The 18,596-nt window shown below is 34.8% G+C and overlaps 4 protein-coding genes across 4 annotated transcripts in view; 2 read left to right on the top strand and 2 right to left on the bottom strand.

The window, feature by feature from the left end:
- Positions 1 to 244: 244 nt before the first annotated feature.
- Positions 245 to 1,818, top strand: LOC108768299 (mitochondrial 2-oxoglutarate/malate carrier protein). The gene is made up of 6 exons (XM_018518681.1): positions 245 to 327; positions 390 to 605; positions 817 to 953; positions 1,065 to 1,235; positions 1,443 to 1,542; positions 1,623 to 1,818. Exons 1-6 carry the CDS (start codon positions 245 to 247, stop codon positions 1,816 to 1,818), a joined length of 903 nt encoding a protein of 300 aa, XP_018374183.1.
- A 197-nt stretch (positions 1,819 to 2,015) lies between these two features.
- LOC108768283 (mitochondrial 2-oxoglutarate/malate carrier protein) lies at positions 2,016 to 5,367 on the bottom strand. The gene is made up of 5 exons (XM_018518664.1): positions 5,278 to 5,367; positions 2,872 to 3,022; positions 2,580 to 2,750; positions 2,272 to 2,371; positions 2,016 to 2,214 (listed from the first exon to the last, which is right to left on the bottom strand). Exons 1-5 carry the CDS (start codon positions 5,365 to 5,367, stop codon positions 2,016 to 2,018), a joined length of 711 nt encoding a protein of 236 aa, XP_018374166.1.
- A 915-nt stretch (positions 5,368 to 6,282) lies between these two features.
- LOC108768288 (dymeclin) lies at positions 6,283 to 10,370 on the top strand. Its single transcript, XM_018518669.1, has 12 exons — positions 6,283 to 6,358; positions 7,037 to 7,336; positions 7,442 to 7,639; positions 7,890 to 8,134; positions 8,203 to 8,418; positions 8,512 to 8,693; positions 8,790 to 8,915; positions 8,987 to 9,100; positions 9,183 to 9,467; positions 9,604 to 9,786; positions 9,912 to 10,028; positions 10,106 to 10,370. Exons 2-12 carry the CDS (start codon positions 7,050 to 7,052, stop codon positions 10,271 to 10,273), a joined length of 2,121 nt encoding a protein of 706 aa, XP_018374171.1. The 5' UTR covers positions 6,283 to 6,358; positions 7,037 to 7,049; the 3' UTR covers positions 10,274 to 10,370.
- Positions 10,371 to 15,134: 4,764 nt separating this feature from the next.
- Positions 15,135 to 18,596, bottom strand: part of Cals (calsyntenin 1) — a 10,421-nt gene continuing 6,959 nt past the window's right edge. Inside the window, exon 4 of the mRNA XM_018518663.1 lies at positions 15,135 to 18,592. Within this exon, the coding sequence (XP_018374165.1) occupies positions 18,306 to 18,592 (287 nt within the window). The 3' untranslated portion in view covers positions 15,135 to 18,305. The remainder of the gene's footprint in view (positions 18,593 to 18,596) is intronic.

The following is an 18,596-nucleotide window of genomic DNA, read 5'->3' as shown; positions in this document are numbered from 1 at the left end:
CCCCATCACTTTTTATAAATCATTTATAAAAATCGATATTTTACCGTCGTGCTGTGAAGCGTTGCCGGTTGCGTTTTATTTTAACGTGCAATAGGTTAATATTGATAAAATTTGACAATGACATGGCACATATGTTTCGACTTGAAAGGCTTTAAAAGTATTTTATACCATTGTGAGAAATAGAAGCTATTTATTTATTCAACTTGTTTATAAGAATTTATTTCGTCAATTTAAGGTATTAAAAATGTCGAAAAAAGAAGAACCGAAGGAAAAGAAAAAGCAACCTATACCGCCAATAATTAATTTTTTACTGGGTGGTCTTTCCGGGTAATTTTTTTACGAAATGTTGAATTAAAATAGAGTGTTTCAAATATTCGTTTGTATCTTAGAATGGCAGGTACTTGCGTGGTTCACCCGATGGACGTGATCAAAAATAGGATGCAAGTGCATAAAGGGAAAGCATCGATCTTGAATGTAATTAGCACCATATATAGCAAAGAGGGCATTACTACATTTTACAGCGGTTTAACAGCCGGTCTTGTCAGACAAGCAACTTACACGACTGTGCGACTCGGGATTTATAATCAGATGCAAGATTTTTGGAGGTAATCTGACAGCAGCGGCTACAATAAATTTTCAAAAGAGGGGTCCAGAATATTTCCAGACAATATAAATCTTAGAAGAAAGAATAAAATTGGAATGAAATCAGGATGTCTCTTAAACGTTTTCATAACAACTCAGTTTTATCCCTTAAATAATCAAATAATTGAAGTAATTAAAGTCGTCAGAATTAAAAAAAAACTGATTGCATTTTAGACAAAGATACATCGGTCGTCCCAATTTCGCGGTTCTGGCATTTATGGCTGGGACTGCTGGTGCCGTGGGGGCTTTCGTTGGAACACCAGCCGACGTAGCTCTCGTGAGAATGACAACAGATGGCAGATTACCAGTGGGTAATGATAAATTTTTGTACAAGCTAATTAGTGCATTGACTTTCATCAATGTCAAAAGAAACATTTGTTGGAATAAATGTAGCTAATTTAGCTAATGTTCTCTCTGCTTAGAACAGCGAAGAAATTACAAGAACGTGCTTGACGCTTTTATTAGAATTGCTAGAGAAGAAGGAATATTCACTCTTTGGAGAGGAAGTGTGGCCACGATAGGAAGAGCTGTTGTCGTTAACGTATCGCAATTGGCTACTTACAGCCAAGTGAAGCATTTGATTGCGTCACGATGTATAGCTAAACAGTTTTCTATATTACTTTTTAAAATTTATTTCAATGATTCGCGATTTCTTAAATATAAATCAAAAACATTCGTTAATTTTCGAAAATATAAAAATATAATTAAAATCTATAATACTTTATTTATCAAATTCAATAATATTTTTCTATCTACATCTTTTGAATCTTTTTATTAAAAAAAAATTATTCTTTTTACAGTGAATGTTAAAGAAGGCATAGGCTTGCACTTTGGTGCGTCAATGATATCGGGATTTATCACTGCTTTTAACTCTATGCCTTTTGACATTACCAAGACTAGGTTATCAACAATTTTAATACTTTACTTCTTGAAAAAACTAGTCTTTGAACAAATTTAATAAAATTTTCACTGTTCCATAGAATACAAAACATAAAGAGCATTGAGAAACCTCCAGGTATGATCTCAGTTATGATGTCAATAGCGAAAAATGAAGGAATAGGGACTCTTTGGAAAGGTTTTTGGCCAACTTATTGCAGGATCGGTCCGCACACGGTACTAACTCTCGTTATCAACGAGCAACTAATGCGTTTATATAGAATATATGTCAATAAATAATAAAATTATCCGAATAAAAAATTGCGTGTTTTAATATCACATATAATAAAATTTCAGAAAAAAACTTTCATACTTTTTTAAATAACATTCTTACTGATTTAATTATGGTTGCAACACCTTAATCTCAGATTTTATTCCAACTATATCATAGTGTGCGATTAAAGGAAACTAATTAACACTGACATTGGTAAATTTTATTACGATATCGAGCAAAATTTCGAGTACATTTGATGAAGTTGATCAACGCATACCATGGTAATTACCGTATTGGGCGCTGCTCTGGAATAATATGGAAGAAAACCGCGCCATAACAACATTACACCTTCCTTTTTAGCAATATTAACGATCATAGCCAGAACACCAGGTGGTTTCATAGGTTGCCTCCAGTTTTGAATCCTACAAGGATGTGTATCTTAAGACCTCAACTTTGCTTTTGATATCTTGCTGCTTTACCTAGTTTTAGCTGCGTCGATCGGAATCGAAGCGGAACACGTAATTACACTAGACATCATGGCAGCGGTAATTTGCAGTGGTATATCATTTTTAATATATCCTGACATATTTAAAAAATCCATTAAAATTATGGATTAAATAAAATCATTTAAAATCGATCATTGGTTACAATTCTTCTGTTATACCCTTATTAACTATCATATTTATATTCTTAAATATTTTTTCTTATATCAAGAGAGTACAATTATCTTTATGTAAAGTACCCCTTTTGTGAAACAGATATGCTTAGTGTTGAAAATTATAATCACCTGTGTCTTGCAGTAACTTCTTCGCTCTTGTGTATGTACCTAATTGTGCTCCATTTACAATCGCTGCTCTACCCATCGTGGGTACCGCTCCTCTCCATAATCCAAAAAGTCCTTCGGTTTTCCATATGTTAAAGATACCACTAACGGCGTTCCTATATTTTCTTCGCTCTCCTGATATAAATATATTAATTCCCGTGTACGCAATACATTTACAAAGAGTACATCTTTCTTTACATTTTAAATCATTCTGACAAATAAATTTAGGTAAAAAATTTTTAATGGAAATAAGTACCTGGTGGCAAATTTACGTCTGCCACCATGCGAAATAATACTAGATCCGTCTTAATACTAGATCCGTGGGAGTACCGATAAAAGAACCCATCACACCAGCTATCATCCCGAGACTTATCATCGTAACATAATTTAAATAACCGAAATGTTGTCTGAAGAGAAGGAATTTGTAATGAGACATTTTTATAACATAGATTTGTCTAATGTCTAATTTGGTATTCAATGCCAAATATGCACAATATTTAATTCCGCGGATTATAATTAATTTTTAAATGCAACGATTGAATGCAATAACTGACATTACTCCCCGATATCTAGCAATGTGGTATAAATTCCAAGCCTGCTGGTGGTATAGGTTAATTGACGAAGAAGAGCTGCACTCAGCCCTGCATAAAAACCGCAAATTCCGTTCGTGCAAAGTGTACGGAGTACTGCGACACGTAAAGAATCCTGCGACACTTGCATACGTATCTTAATAACATCCATAGGATGTGTCACGATTTGAGCTATTATTCTGTCGAATGGAATAAAATTATCATAAACTTCATGCCAAAATATTTTTTAGATATTTGCCTGTCGAGTAAAGAAGTAACAATTTTATTGTAAAGGGCAATTATATAATATGAATCTTTTTACCCCGACATGCCACCTATTACAAAGTTGATGAATTTCGGCACCTTGGCGTCTTGGATTGGCGCCGACATTTATGTATTCTCTTTTTCTCATGCTAATCTCTCAATCTCTTATAACTAAGTTAATAACTTGTTACTTTTACCAATTTTTTTTTAATTTCAATAAGAATGACAATCTTTAACCTTTATTCCATTTTCATATTTCTGAATGTAGTAACATTATATCATTCTTAAGGCCACAGACTCTTAACTAATTAATTTGTCTAAGGCCGGAATCAGACTACGCATTGAAGAATGAGATTGAAGATCGAAAGATTGAGGTTTGACCAATCAGAACAAGAGGAGCCAGAATTTCTTTGTCCTCATTGGTGAAATTTCAATTTTTTATCTTCAATCTCAATCTTCAATGCATAGTCTGATTCTGGTCTAACTGACTTTATTGTCATTATTGCGGTAAAATATTTTACTTCAATAAATATTCTTATATTTTTGTAAATACATAAAATATTCTTTATTCAATAAATATTTATTAGTATTTAATTAAATATTTAAAATAAATAATTGTAAATATATATGCTACTACTTACAATCTTTCTTACAGATAATTCAATAAAAAATAAACAATTTGACTCACCAGTTACATTCTATCAATTCTCCCTCCGTCCAAAAAATGTTCCACATCTGTTTTGTCCAGGAAATAATGAATATCTGAAAAGAACATTTTATTATACACATATACCATATATATATGTATGTACACACTATTATTGTATTAATTTTTATATTATAATTCATGTTGTGACTGCTTTACAAAATTTTATGCATGAATAAATTATAAATTGTATACTATTGATTATAATATATACTATCGTATATAAATAATATAATCTAATTTTATACAATTTATAATTTATTCATGCATAAAATTTTGTAAAGCAGTCACAACATGAATTATAATATAAATATTAATACAATAATATAATTATATAAAATAATATAAATAATATAATATAATTATTATAGTATATAAGGAGAAAACAGGAAAGAAGGAGCTGTGATTATCAAAGAAAAAAGTAATCATGATTATTACTATCAACTAATTCAGTTAATTCATGCACATTATTTTATAAACTCTTGACCACACAATAATTCTCTTTCTTTCTTTTTCTACTTTTATGCATGTAGTTTTCCTGTAGATCAAAAGTGTAATGATAAAATTGTAATGACTACGATACATTTATAAAATAATACACACGAGTTAAAAAAGAATGTAAACGTCTCCGAAAGACGTCTCCTCGGAGAAGTCCATAGGACGTAGACATCTCTTGGAGAACTCCCTGATAAAAATAAAAATCAGAGCGTAAGTCGAATGTAATGGGAGAGTAACAAAATCGTAAAAAACTTGTAGAAAGCGAAAATTAAAACATCAAAATATAAAAAAACGTAAATGCTTCTTTTACATTTTATTGTTCCAATTTTCGCCTTCTAGAAATTTCGCTTCCATTACTTGTTACTCTTCCATTACATCCGATTTACGCTCCGATTTTTATTTTCATCGGGGCTGAGTTATGTGGTATTTTCACACGCGAATTATGCTCCGATTTTTATTTTTGTCAAGGATCTACATGCGATATAATCATGATTCAAGAACTCGATGTGCTACTAAAGATGCGACTAACAAAAAAAGTGCGTCCATTGCGTTTCGATTTCCTGAAGACGACGTAAAAACTATTTTCGCATACCCACAGTATCGAAATTTGTACACACATACTCACCGAACTACAAGACGGAATCTCGTTCGAAACAGAGTTCCACTTACGATCGGTGAAACAGCGTCTACTGCGAATATCCGCGATAACCGACATGTTCTGGTGATCGAACGTCACCCTGGTCAACACTCCCGATAACAATTCGCGATCATCGTGCACTTTTAACGAATAAAATCCACGACCGACCGCGGAGCGAACGCGCGCACTACATTTCCGAAGCGCCGACGAAACTGTCATGGCGGCCGAACCGACGAACGACCGCACTACGCGTTTGGAAAAACTCTCCGCCAGATACATCTAGAGCCGCGGTCTTTTAAAAATCTCTCCGAATCGAGCGTTCGAATACGTCGAAATACCAGATATTTGTCGTCGGTTCACAGCACGAATCGCAATCTTTGCAAGTCGAAAACTGTTACGAATTTAAAATTGACCGGTTAGTTGAACGAGATATTCGCGCGTTTTTATTAGTCAATATGGCAGATTCAGAACGACGGTGACCGACTTTATCAACGGTTGATGTTTGATCTGACTGACGTTGCTAGCGATATCTCTTTTTATCATGCATGTGCGTTCGTGTCATATAAGTAACGTATGAAATCATCATAAAAGGGGCACTCTAAGCACCCTGTACCTTCTAAATTTGTTTGCATTATTCGAAATCTCCAAAAAGTTTGCTCTTAAAAGAAGATAAATTATATTCGGACGTTGAAAAGAAAAAAAATCAAGATACTGAGTGCAAAAAGTGCAAGCAACGCGAACAGATCTAAATACAAGGAGTCCTACATGTTTCTAAAAATTGTTTGAAAATTAATAAAATATTCAAATATATATTTATATCGTCTAAACGTCTTTTTTGTTATTCCATTTTATTATATATATATATTTTTTTTTAAGTTACTCGTATCTTTTAATCTAATCTCTCTAATCTGGCGCCCCTCATAATTTCTCCATCGCTGGATTCGCAGCTGAATTAGCGAAATATCGCATGCGCTAGAAAAAGCTACACCGCTAGCAACACTTTGCCAGTGTGGATGTGGAACTTTTCTCTACCTATTCATTATGTACGAGTCAACTGACCAGTAATTTTGTAAGTGCGTTTTGTTTTGACGCGTGGGACGTGTCGTTCACAGTGACAAGAGGTTGCGATTACGAAACACCATTTATACTGTCGAAGTAACGAATTGACCGATCCGTTCTCAATGCATTGAGCGACTTTGAGAGGTTATTAGCTCTCCTGATTCACCGCGGCGTTCACACGCTTACGCGAAATAATGTTTCGTTATCGTAATATAAGCTACAATATCGAAGCATGATTATACACACGTCAACGAATATTAGAACATTCATGATGTATTGATTTGTTCGTACCCTGAGTCGTCGACCTGAACTGTCAGTGTACCTACTTTCGATTGTGTCATTCTCACAAAAAAGCAATTTTCGTATTTACATCGCCGCCAACGGTGTAAACAGTATTTTTAAGTCGGTAGAAAATCAATTGATCGATATTACTTAATACAATATTATTGTCAGTTTATATATGATCATAAATAAAAAATGAATTGATATATATATGTATATAATATGAGTAATAGTGATCTGTTTTTTTAGCTGATCTTGCACAATATTCATCTTTTCTTTTTGTATCGGAGAACAATATAGAAGAGATAAACTGTGCAAAATTTCAGCTAAAAGGAACAGACTTAGATTCTCTTATTGAATATCGAGAGCTTTGCATTTTTAGAAGCTTCCATTTTTTCATTTTTAGAAGATTAAGGGCAATGGGTGCAACACCGAGTCGCTATGAAGATCTCTCCAAGAATGTGCACCTGGGAAGATTCTGTGGGAGACAAAGCATACCCACGAATGATCCATTTTGGAGTACATTTCTATCTTATAATATACGACCACCTATTACGAGGAATGATCAGATAGAATTGGATTCTCGTTTGGATTCATCGTGTCAACAATTACTTGTTAATAATTTGATTACTGGCAATTTTGGTACTCTAATACAAATAGCTTTGATACGCATCAATGAATTACTAGCACCTGTACAGAATCAAAAGTAAGCATGCATCGGCTTCGTTGATACAGCATAATGAATTGCGATGTTAAATGAATTTAAAACATTTTTATTTTATGTCTAGAATTGTGTATGATTTATTTACAGTATAATATCGGCATGGCAAACATACAATGCATTGTTTGCTGTAAGATGTATTTTAAAATACCTCATTGAGATTGTTGGTGAAGAACAAATGCTAAATCATATTGAAGCACCACAAACAGCAAATGATGCACTTCCTTCTTATAGATTAGCATATTTTATTGAAGCATTGATTGAACTTATTACAGATGTACCTTTATGGTAAGTGAAGACAATATACTATAAAATTACGAGCACAAACAAAGCAAATTTTCTGCTTTCTGACAATTGGCTCCGACAAGTAGACATGTGTTAAAGCAATAGGAAAAACTTGATCAGAAAACTTGATCAGAACCAATTGATTCTGATTGTCAGAAAGCAAAAAATCTGCTTTGTACTCGTATCCAAACAGCATTTATTTTAAAAAATGCATACTGTATGCGTTATAAATGTATCTATAATTTTTTTATAGTGAATTTACATATGTTGTTCACTTGGAGGCGATTAATTGTTTACTTGTGTTGCTCTCGGTGCAATTATTTTCTCAAACTGCAGCCGAATACAGCACAGTATATAGGATAGCAATGCACGCGCATCTGAATCAACATGCATCTACTATGGTGTGTACACTGTTGCACAATTTTATTCAACAGGAGCACGCTCCCCCGGGATTACTGACGCAACAGTCGGGGGGTAGTATTGTATTCAGTATTGCTGGTAAATATGACTATCACAAAACGTAATCGGTCCATTTTACAAAGCATTAATGTAAAGCATCGTTTCAGCTGGGTTGTGGAATGTAATAAGAATGGGCATAGGCAGTAGTTCGAAAAATATACAGGTTGCACATAATGGCACTGCTGAAGATGAAGAGAAAAAACGCGATACGGAAACTCCGCTCGCTAGTCAATCCCTATTGCTTTTACTGGTTCTGACGAATCACTGTACTGCTACACAAAATCCATATAGGAACGCGCTTTTCTCTTTTATAGATATGCAAGGTGAACATTGGACTGATTTAATTTGATTACAAGCATCCTGATATAGAGTATTAATATTGCATGTCGCGAATAAAAATATATTTTTTATTACAGAAGATCATACTATATCGCAAGGGAAAGCAATTGATACCTTTAAATTTAATTTAAATAAATTATATAATACCATTTGTAAAATACCAAATACAGACGAAGTCACGCTTCTTCTCTACATGCTGTTACATAGAAACTCGAGTGTAAAACAGGATATAATGAGAAGGCCAGACATACAACTACTGGCAAGTGTTGTCAACACTCATATTTTTTTTTAATTACATGTTTAATAATTGTTTTTACATCTAATATTTAATAATTTCACGTTGAAACATTTACAGGTAACTCCAATATTACAAATATTATATCATGCGCCAAATAATACATCCCATCATATTTATATGTCTCTTATCATCTTGCTAATTTTAAGCGAAGATGAAACGTTTAACAAACGAATACACGAAATTGTAAGCATCATTATTTTATATATTTCTGTAATAATTAAAATGATTATAATAATTATATTATTTTTTTCAAGATGCTTAAAGGTGTAACATGGTATACTGAGAGATCCATAAGCGAAATATCATTAGGTGGTCTTTTAATTCTTGTAGTGATTCGCACGATACAATATAATATGTTTAAAATGAGAGTAAGTATAAAATTTTTGTGTACATTGATATAGCACATTTACAAATTATAATATTTATTATTATTTTTTTCATCATTATTAGGACAAATATCTTCACACAAACTGTCTGGCAGCCTTAGCAAACATGTCTGCCCAATTCACATCCTTACACCCTTATGTTAGTCAGAGGTTATTAAGTCTGTTTGAAACTCTTGCAAAAAAACATGCACGGTTAGAAGCAAGAATTCTAGAATTAACACAGTCAACAACTCTCCCTTCCAATAATAGTGTTGTTCTTGATACAACTATTGATACGATTATATATATATATATATATACATATATAAGGTCCGATTACATCAACGTTACTGTATCTTTTATAAATGAGGTTTAAAATTCTTTTTTTCTCTCAGAAAAGGGAGAGGGAAGTCTTGTACAAAGTAACGTTGGTGCAATCGAGTCTAACATATATAAGTAAATTGTTTTTTGTGTAGTATTTATTAGATAAAATATATTCTTTTCAGATTCAAGACTTGACTATACTTGAGGAAGTCTTACGGATGGTGCTAGAAATTATAAATAGTTGTTTAACCCATAGGTTAGCGCACAATCCGAATTTAATTTACACTTTATTATATAAAAAAGACGTCTTTCAACCATTTAGGACACATTCTGCTTTTCAAGATATTGTACAAAATATTGATTCTGTAAGTTTCCGTTTTTAAATTATTAATCATTAATAATATTTTCATATTTCATATATTATATCCTGAATCGATATACATATATAGATATGTGTCATAATTGAAAATTTTTTTAACATAATTTTTAGGTAATTAATTTTTTCTCGTATAAATTGGAACAAAAAGATCAATCACAATTAGGTGTTAGTCAAGTATTATCCACTATACGGCAAGGAACTTTAGAATGGCCAAGAGATCGTTTAAGAGTACGTAGGAATTGTTACAAATCATTATGATCTGTTTACACTTATGAGAATTTTAATTATGTATATACTGTTTGTAGAAATTCCCAGAATTGAAGTTCAAATATGTAGAAGAAGAACAACCGGAGGAATTTTTCATTCCTTACGTGTGGAGTGTCGTTTGTCAAGGAGCGTTATTACATTGGAATGCGGAGAATATAAAATTATTTTCTCCTAATAATGGCGAAGCAACCATCATTGTTTGCTGATACTGAGATGAGGGGTGCATTCTTCTATAAATATTCAAAGCGATGACACAAGTTGATACGCAAAACTTAATAAGTTTGTAATAGAAATTGTCAAAAACAAAAGCATAAATATTTTCTTTTGAATAAATTAAAATGGAAATTTTAAGAATTAAAAGAAAAATAAAAATATATGCGGCAAAAAACATAACGTATGGTATCAAATACAAGTATTACTTGACGAGAAATATACTTGTAGTAAGATATATTTCTCAAAATTCAATTTGAAATTCAGTTCGACATTGTCAAACATTTTTTTGTTACATCATTTCTTTGTATAATCATTTCAATATTTATTATGAAATCGAAAACAAATTAATTTAAATTAAATATTACTTTTTCATTTTTATATCACATGTTACGAAGTAAGATGTAAAAGACTTAACAACAGGTATTTTATATCCTTGAAGATCAGATTTTATAACTTTTCTGCATTTTGTTATGATTATATATAAATGATGTAATAACATGTATCAAACCAAAATGATAGATGTAATTATTGCATCTCAATGGAACTGGTTAAAGTTATTGTAGTATTTTGCATTATGAGATACAAGAGATAATTTTATGTTATTAAAGATTATTAATATATGCATGAGAAGTTATAATCTACACGAATAATATAATTTACAAATGCCTGTATAACTTGAAAACTAAATTTTCTTGTAATCTCCTAATTGAAAATATATAATGATTCGAAGTATTTTTTAATGCAAAAATGTAAAATTATCGAAACTTTAGTGAATTACATGTGGTAGCCTAATCAAAGTAGCATGCAATTTGGTTTCAATAATACAACTGCAATATATTTGTAAATAATTATCGAGAAAATTTAGTTTCTATTTGTTTAATTTAAAACGTGGCAATATAATATTTGTATAATTCTGTTATTCACGCTGTATATGTGCAAATAATTTTTATTTAATATACATATACATCAATAAAAACTTTGATATTTATAAATACCTCGTTTCATTTCTTCAAACATTCGTTTAGCATTTATTAGATTAACGGAAATAGGACATACATTTTCTAGGACAAATGTGAAAGGGCGATGTAGGAAAAAAAATGGAAATAATCCAATGTCCATTTTTAACCGACAGGTCATTTAAAAATCGTATATCGCGTACGCGGTAATCTATACTCGAAAGATACAGTTTATTTTCCTCTGGAGTCTCCATCAAATCAGTTGAAAATTTATCAATTACTTTGACCTGCCGGCTACGCAATGGTCAATTCGCATGTTCGAATGTACATCTTTATTAAACAAATACAGTTGACGTCTTAATGTTATTTATAATGTCGTTATAGATAGTATTTCATTTTTCCTAGCCTGTGCAGCGTGTATATGCGGCCGCGCGTGATCCTGTGTCGTGTACTTGTGTGTATAATTAATATACTATTGCTATATAATATACTTCTCATTTTTGTCTTGAACGATCTTTCAGTTTGCAGAGTTAACAAGATAATTTGACTGTTTCTGTGCGTCGCGGTGCAGACGCGCCGAGTAACTCAGTGTGTCACGTTAAAATTAAAGACTTGTAAAGTCGTAAACATTGCCTTAGCCATACGTCACGTTACGGCTCGAAACGTGTGTGTGCTTAGCGTACAGATAGTATTTTTTTTTCTTTTAATTATTTATTTATTCATAATAATTAAATTCCTTAACTGTAATATACTATACCGTTACTTAATCTTATTAGTTAACACACAATCAATCTGCGATGAGGAGGGAATTTAGTCGGCACGCAACGATATTCCGCATTACGGCCTAGCTAATCAGTAATTGATTATTTCACTCATTACATTACCGTCATCGCGCAATTTATCTTTTATTGTTAACATCCGATCGTATCGTTATTACGCGCTATTTCTTCACGTACTTTTCTTTCCTTTTTCTTTTTTTCTTCTTTTTTTTTCTTTTTAAGAGAGTGTCGCATATAACGAGAAATAATAACGAGGTTCTGGAGTGATCGCTCGATATCTCATGAGAAATATGTAATATATTTATACACGCTCTACATGTTTCTTATGACTTGGATGCACTTTTTAGCTTATTCGATTCCAATATCCCCGGGCAAAATAGAAAAAAAAAAATGAATCGTTCGAAATATACACAGCAATTTCAAATTAATGAACTTCCTACACTCAATTTGGATTCGTTCTATCGAAAACTATCAGCACACGTCAATAATCCGCGCGAGCGCTCTCAAAAAGCTCTCGCGTAAACACGAGTGAAAAGCTCCATCAGATTACGTGGGGGAAAAAAATTTGCCGCATTGCCGAATCCTGCGGCAAGACTAACGTCTGCTTCTTTTATATATATTTCTCATTCGACGCTACGGAAGGAAACGGCAAACTATAAACGGGACGAATGGCACGAGCGTTCGCTCCGCGAAGCGTTATAATTTCTCGATTTACACGCGCGCGTGATCGCGCGTTTATACATGCAACGTTTTTCACTGCCGTCGCACCGGGATAGGTGTCCGTATGTACGTGGAGCGTGTGATGTACGTGTGTCTGTAAAAGTCGATACGCATCGGTGGCGGCGGGCGTGTAATATGCGCTGAAGAGAATGCCCCTCGCCTTGTCGTGATAGACGAGAGGGAGTCCTCCTCTCGGAAATTCGGAAGATAAGATTTGACGTGTTACAGAGCCTCCGATTTTTCCGAACTCTCTCGTTCTTCCCTTAAGATCCAAAATATTTTCCTCTGGCCGTTTCGGGCGAACGGCACGTATGTGTATGCGTATGTGTGTATAAGTGAGACGAAGACGGGGGAAGAGTATGTATATTTATACACGTAAACATACATACATACATACACGGGGGTATCTGTGCATATGTATACGTACACGCTCTAGCTGCCTACAAAATACAATGGTACATTACAAATTCTTATTTTTTTTTTTCCCTCATTTCCTTTTACTCTTCCCTCTTTTACCCCTTTACATCGTCATCATTTGCAAACAGCTTAGATATATTTTTTTTTATGTATATATTATATAATAGTATCATCTAGTTGGTTTTTGTTCTCTGCGTTCCTTCATTTCTCGTTTAATTAAATGATTAAGTACACATCTTTAGAGCGGATGCGCGCAACCGATTAGGTTCACGTGTGTTGCGAATCACTTCTCGTTTCATTGATTTCCTGATTTCTCGGTCGAAAGAGACTTTTGACCTCCCGATATCTCGCTAAATAACGAAAGAGTTGTTCGCAAAGCGCATGGGCGTCCCTTATTTCATCGCGTTCGAATTAAGGATCATCTTATCACTCTACATATATTTTTTTTTCTTGCGTAATATTAAATCATGTACATACAAAGCATCTCGAGCTTGACGTAACTTATGCCACGTGTTGCTTGTTGTTGATTTTGACCCATTTATGTATCACGACTAAAGTTATTTTTTAATTTTCCCAGGGTTGGAAAAAGTTACATTATCAAAGTAACTTGTTACCGTTCTTTTTTTCTGAAAAGTCATTATAATTTCCATTATTACTTTTCCAGTGAATTTTTCTGACTCCTTTCTTAAGTTGCATCCAATTGTCTTGGTCATTAATTGACCAGTTCAATATAAGATCTACAGTGACTACACTGTTAGAAATGTTCTTAAATTTCATTAACTTTTAAGTTACATAATTGAATTTAATTTGAATTTAATTTCATGACATTACATTAAATTTAATGTATTTGTAACTAAAAAGTATATTTATGTACACGTGCATAAAATTTAATGTATTTTTCATGAAAATTTATGAAATTTAATGTACTTTTCATAAAATTTTATTAAAAGTACATTAAATTTCATAAATTTAATGTACACGTTCATTACATTTAAGTAACTACTGTAACTTAATTTTGTTAAATCATTCATTACTTTTAATTTCATTCATAACCACCAGCATCATTTACATGTAAAGGAAGCTCGTGGTTACATTTCTAACAGTGTATGATTGTAGTTAATCACAACATGGTCAAACATAACACTTTCTTTCTTTGAAACATACTTATACGTAATTCCATTGTACGTTTACAAAGTACCGATAAAAGTAACGATTATATTCATTATCCAAAAAAATAACTGCGTTACCATTAATGTTACAAATAAGGAAACGTTACTCTCTAAATTCTTTGGAGTGGAATCTCACTATAAAGAGTAAAAATTGAGCCAATCTTGAAAAAGAATGATCCAATTTTTAATCTTTAAGAATGAGATTTCATTCTTCAGAGGACATTCACTCTAAAAAATGTTAGAGAGAGCTCATTTGTAACTGAAAAAAGTAATTTTAAGGGTAACGACATTACAAGTAATCCATTACTTCCCAACTCTGTTTTTTACATGAGCAAATATATTCTTTTTTTCAGAAAGGAAGGGAAATGAATGGCGAATCTTCCAGGCGATAAGAATAGGAGAGAAGCGATGAAACCGACGGGGAACTGTATCGCGTAAATAAAGGGATGCCCCATGCGTGTACGGTCATCGGGCAAAATTACTTTCTGCGAGATACCTTTTTCCCACCGCGATTTTCACGCGTTCTTCTGACTTCGTTACATCGACATCGCATGATAAACTCGATAGAAGAGTGCGCCTGTACGCTTATTTACGATGTCGCTTGTACGACAGTCGAACGAAATAGGAATCACAAATATATCTTCCAAACTGTATAATTCACTGTGCACTTATGCTCGAGGATTAAGCATATAAACGCATGTGTACACATTTACGTAAGCTAATTTAGACACACTCATCAAGGCCAGATCCCTTCTTGATTTCAATCCTGCGAGAACCCCCACGGTGGAGGTCCGTCACGAGTGCCTCGGCTGATTTTTTTTATTGATTACCTTCTCACTGTGTTGCTATACGATCTTTATAAAATACGAGATTACGTTTATGATAAAATTCGCGTTGCAGTGTAATAAAATCGCGTTAGGAGAAAACACTAGGAAAGGAAAGACAGTACAAAAGCAAGCGTACACATCGGTATTTCATGTATATAAGTGTATATATGCGATCTGGTGTTATCAGGAACAGATAAACGATCATGCACGCCTCTATTTGTCTTTTTTGTTCTTTCCGATGGTTCTTTCCGTCAAGCTCCGCTTTCTCGTTTAGAGCAATCCGAATTTTCGATCGAAATATCTGCTTTCGCGCGAGTCGGAGAAATGCGTAAGAGAGGGTGCGTATTGTTTAACCCTCTCCGGAAACGGAGAGAGAGAGAGAGAAAGAGAGAGATGGGGAAAAAGAAACCTATCTCCCGAGAACGAGAAAGAAATCCTTACAAAGTCGCGACGTTTCGCGACCGCTCGTTGGTGAAGCAAAGCTTCCCAAAAAACGTTTCCGACAAATCCCTTATAAAAATGATATGATATGCTCGTTGGAAAAATAAATTGTGTGTTCATTATAGTTCCCTATATGAATATAGATATATCCGTACGCGAGTTCTTCGGTACTGGTGCCTCCGCATTCGAACAATTCGGTATAATTCTACATTTATGTCAACACAGAGACGCACACATACACGAGGATCCGTTCATTATTTCGCGACGATAACGGATGCGCAGCCGTCGTGTCACCATTATGACGAAAGAGAAAGAGAGACAGAGAAAGATAGAAAGAGAGTTTAATGTACCCCACGACGGGATCATTGCACGTGTATGACGCGTTTTCCGACACGGGACCATCGACAGGTATTGTGCTTCGAAAGCCCATCAGACGAACGGAGCGTCGCCCGGGAGCGACGCCCAGTAAACGCGCGTCCTTAACTTCTAAACCGTAAAATACAATCGGAACTTTTCACTATAACGCGCTTTTAGGTAGCTATAAAAGAGCTAAACCTGCGTCGGGCAATAGCGATTGCATGGCAAGCTCACTGTGCACCTGAACTACGATATCGCGAGAAGTTCCTAATAACAATACAGGGCTGACCCGTCTATGGTGACGGGATACTGCGAAGAAAAGAGAAAACAGAAAGAGGTAAACGCAGCGTCTGAAATTCGCTGTTAAAGCAGACAATACAAATTCAACGTACTACACTTGCTTAAAAGGCACGTAAAAGCATCAGTTTTCTCTCTGTGAAAAGAGCGATTGCACGATACGACACGTCTTGGGTCGGGGATATTAACGGGAGAAGCACGCTCGATAGCTCCCCCAGCCGCTGCGCATTACTTTAGAATAATCGTCTACTACTCGAGACGAGACTCTCGCCACGGAATAATGAATGGATGCTGATATATATATATATATATATATGTATATATATATATGTAGAGCACGTGCGTGACGCGCGCACATAAACTACGTACGGTTAACTGCCGTTAATTCGTCAAACGCTTATAGACAAACTGAAACAACCTCAAACGAGGAATGAATAATCCACCCTTAAGCCGATCCTTCACGTGTCAGATAATTTTAATTAATTAGAAATGAATATTTATACCAGAGGAAATTACATAACGCATGAAGCGTCTGCTCGCGCGCGGATTGTTCCCCTTGCCGAATATTTCATGTTCTCCAAACATTGACGGATTAAACGATTGGCGAAACCGTCGTTTTTAAACGCGCCGTTTTTGTATGTGACACGCTTACGCATCATATATGGATATGATGCTATACCGATTATCTTAAATGTTGAAGCACTAGCATAAGATGCGTGGCAATGTCCTTACTAATCTTCTGCAGACCGATCAGGAAGGAACATCGTGCAAAAGAAAAACGATCGAAGGCGTAACGATATTTAAAAAAATAAAAGTGTGCAAAATTGGGCAAGCATCGTATGGCCCAGGCTCAACCCGATTCACGTGCTACACCGAAGCGATTGGCTTACAGCTTATTTTCGTATCTACGCGCGTTTCGCTGCCGGTTTATTAATTAACGTCAGCTCGTATCACGAGCGCTTTTGATCAAAATACGAAAGACACGATTATTGCGAGAGAATTACATTCATGAGATCAAATGGACCTTAGATAAGAAAGTTTAGTCGAGAAGACGAGGAAGAATATAGAGTCGGCTCAGCACTCTGTTTCGCATTTAAAACTACGCTACCGGGCCGTCCTGCCTACAGTAATAATAAACATAATAATAATAATAATAAAAACAACTTTCGATAAAATGGCTAGATATAGTCGCAGCGATTAGTAATGATAAAATAGCGATAACCGTATTAAAAAGAAGGAAAAATAGTTAGAAGTATAAAAAAAAAGTTCCCTTGTCCTACTACTACCAATGATGAGAGTCAAGAATATAAATTAATAACTGCCGTAAATATTCCAATCGAGAATATTTTTACGACATTTTAAGTATCTCTTGCGTGTGTCTCCGATTCTACCAACATCAGCGACGTGTGTTCATAGGTAGAAAGAGTTTTAACTATATTCAATAAAGCGTCCCGCACTCTTACAAGTTTTTTCCTGACGCTTAAGACGAGTACTAACTGAATGCCGTTTTATATCTCGTTACTTCATCGATTATACCAACGTCATCTACGAGAAAAGGTGAACGGATGGGGACGGATAATACGATAACGCTCTCGCGTAGTAAAGAGGGTTAATAATCGTTTATAGAATCGATCGAGCAGTGTATGGAGCGGCTTAGAACGTTAAATCTTATTACTCTATATTCTGGAAATTCGAAAGCGTAATAAATATTCTAATCCCTTAACGACGCTTTCGTGATATTTGATGCACAAGAAGAGAAATTCGAGAAACCGATCTTTCGGACGCAAATCGCGTTCAACGAGAGATCCGTAAACGATAATCTGAAACTCTTTACTCTCGCAGATTAAATTCGCGAAGCCGCCGATAGCTACGCAAGGAATCTTCATCACGAGATATTTTCGAAATGTGTTCGATAAACATCAGACGGGTGCGCACGACGAGAAGAAACGATATATAATGGAGAAATTTTACAGAAAGTGGCACGCGGCCAGTACTCCTCTCAGTGTCACGCGAAGAAAGGGGGGATGTGTGAGAATGCTCAGTGTAAAGATAGTAGGGTGATTTAAACATCACGATGATCCCACTCCAGATCGTGCGGCGAGTTGTGATGGCGGTGCCGACCGTTGCTGAGATCGCAATCGTTCTCACAGTCGGAGCTGTCGAGGTCATCATCTCGGAACGAGCCATCCTCGGAATCGGAGCTACCGGAGTCGTCCACGTCCTCGTCCCGCTGGCTCTGATGATGCTGGTCCTGTTCCGTCAACCTGTCCATCGGATTCACGGTGATGGCGAGGGCCGAGTCGTCCCAGGCCATCTCCGTCTCTGCGGCGAGCTCGTCACCGGCAGATCGTCG

The sequence above is a fragment of the Trachymyrmex cornetzi genome, unplaced genomic scaffold, assembly GCF_001594075.2.
Source record: "Trachymyrmex cornetzi isolate Tcor2-1 unplaced genomic scaffold, Tcor1.1 scaffold78, whole genome shotgun sequence".
Classification (NCBI taxonomy): domain Eukaryota; kingdom Metazoa; phylum Arthropoda; class Insecta; order Hymenoptera; family Formicidae; genus Trachymyrmex; species Trachymyrmex cornetzi.
The sequence above is the reverse complement of the archived record's forward strand: the minus strand, read 5'-3'. Positions and strand labels throughout refer to the sequence as shown.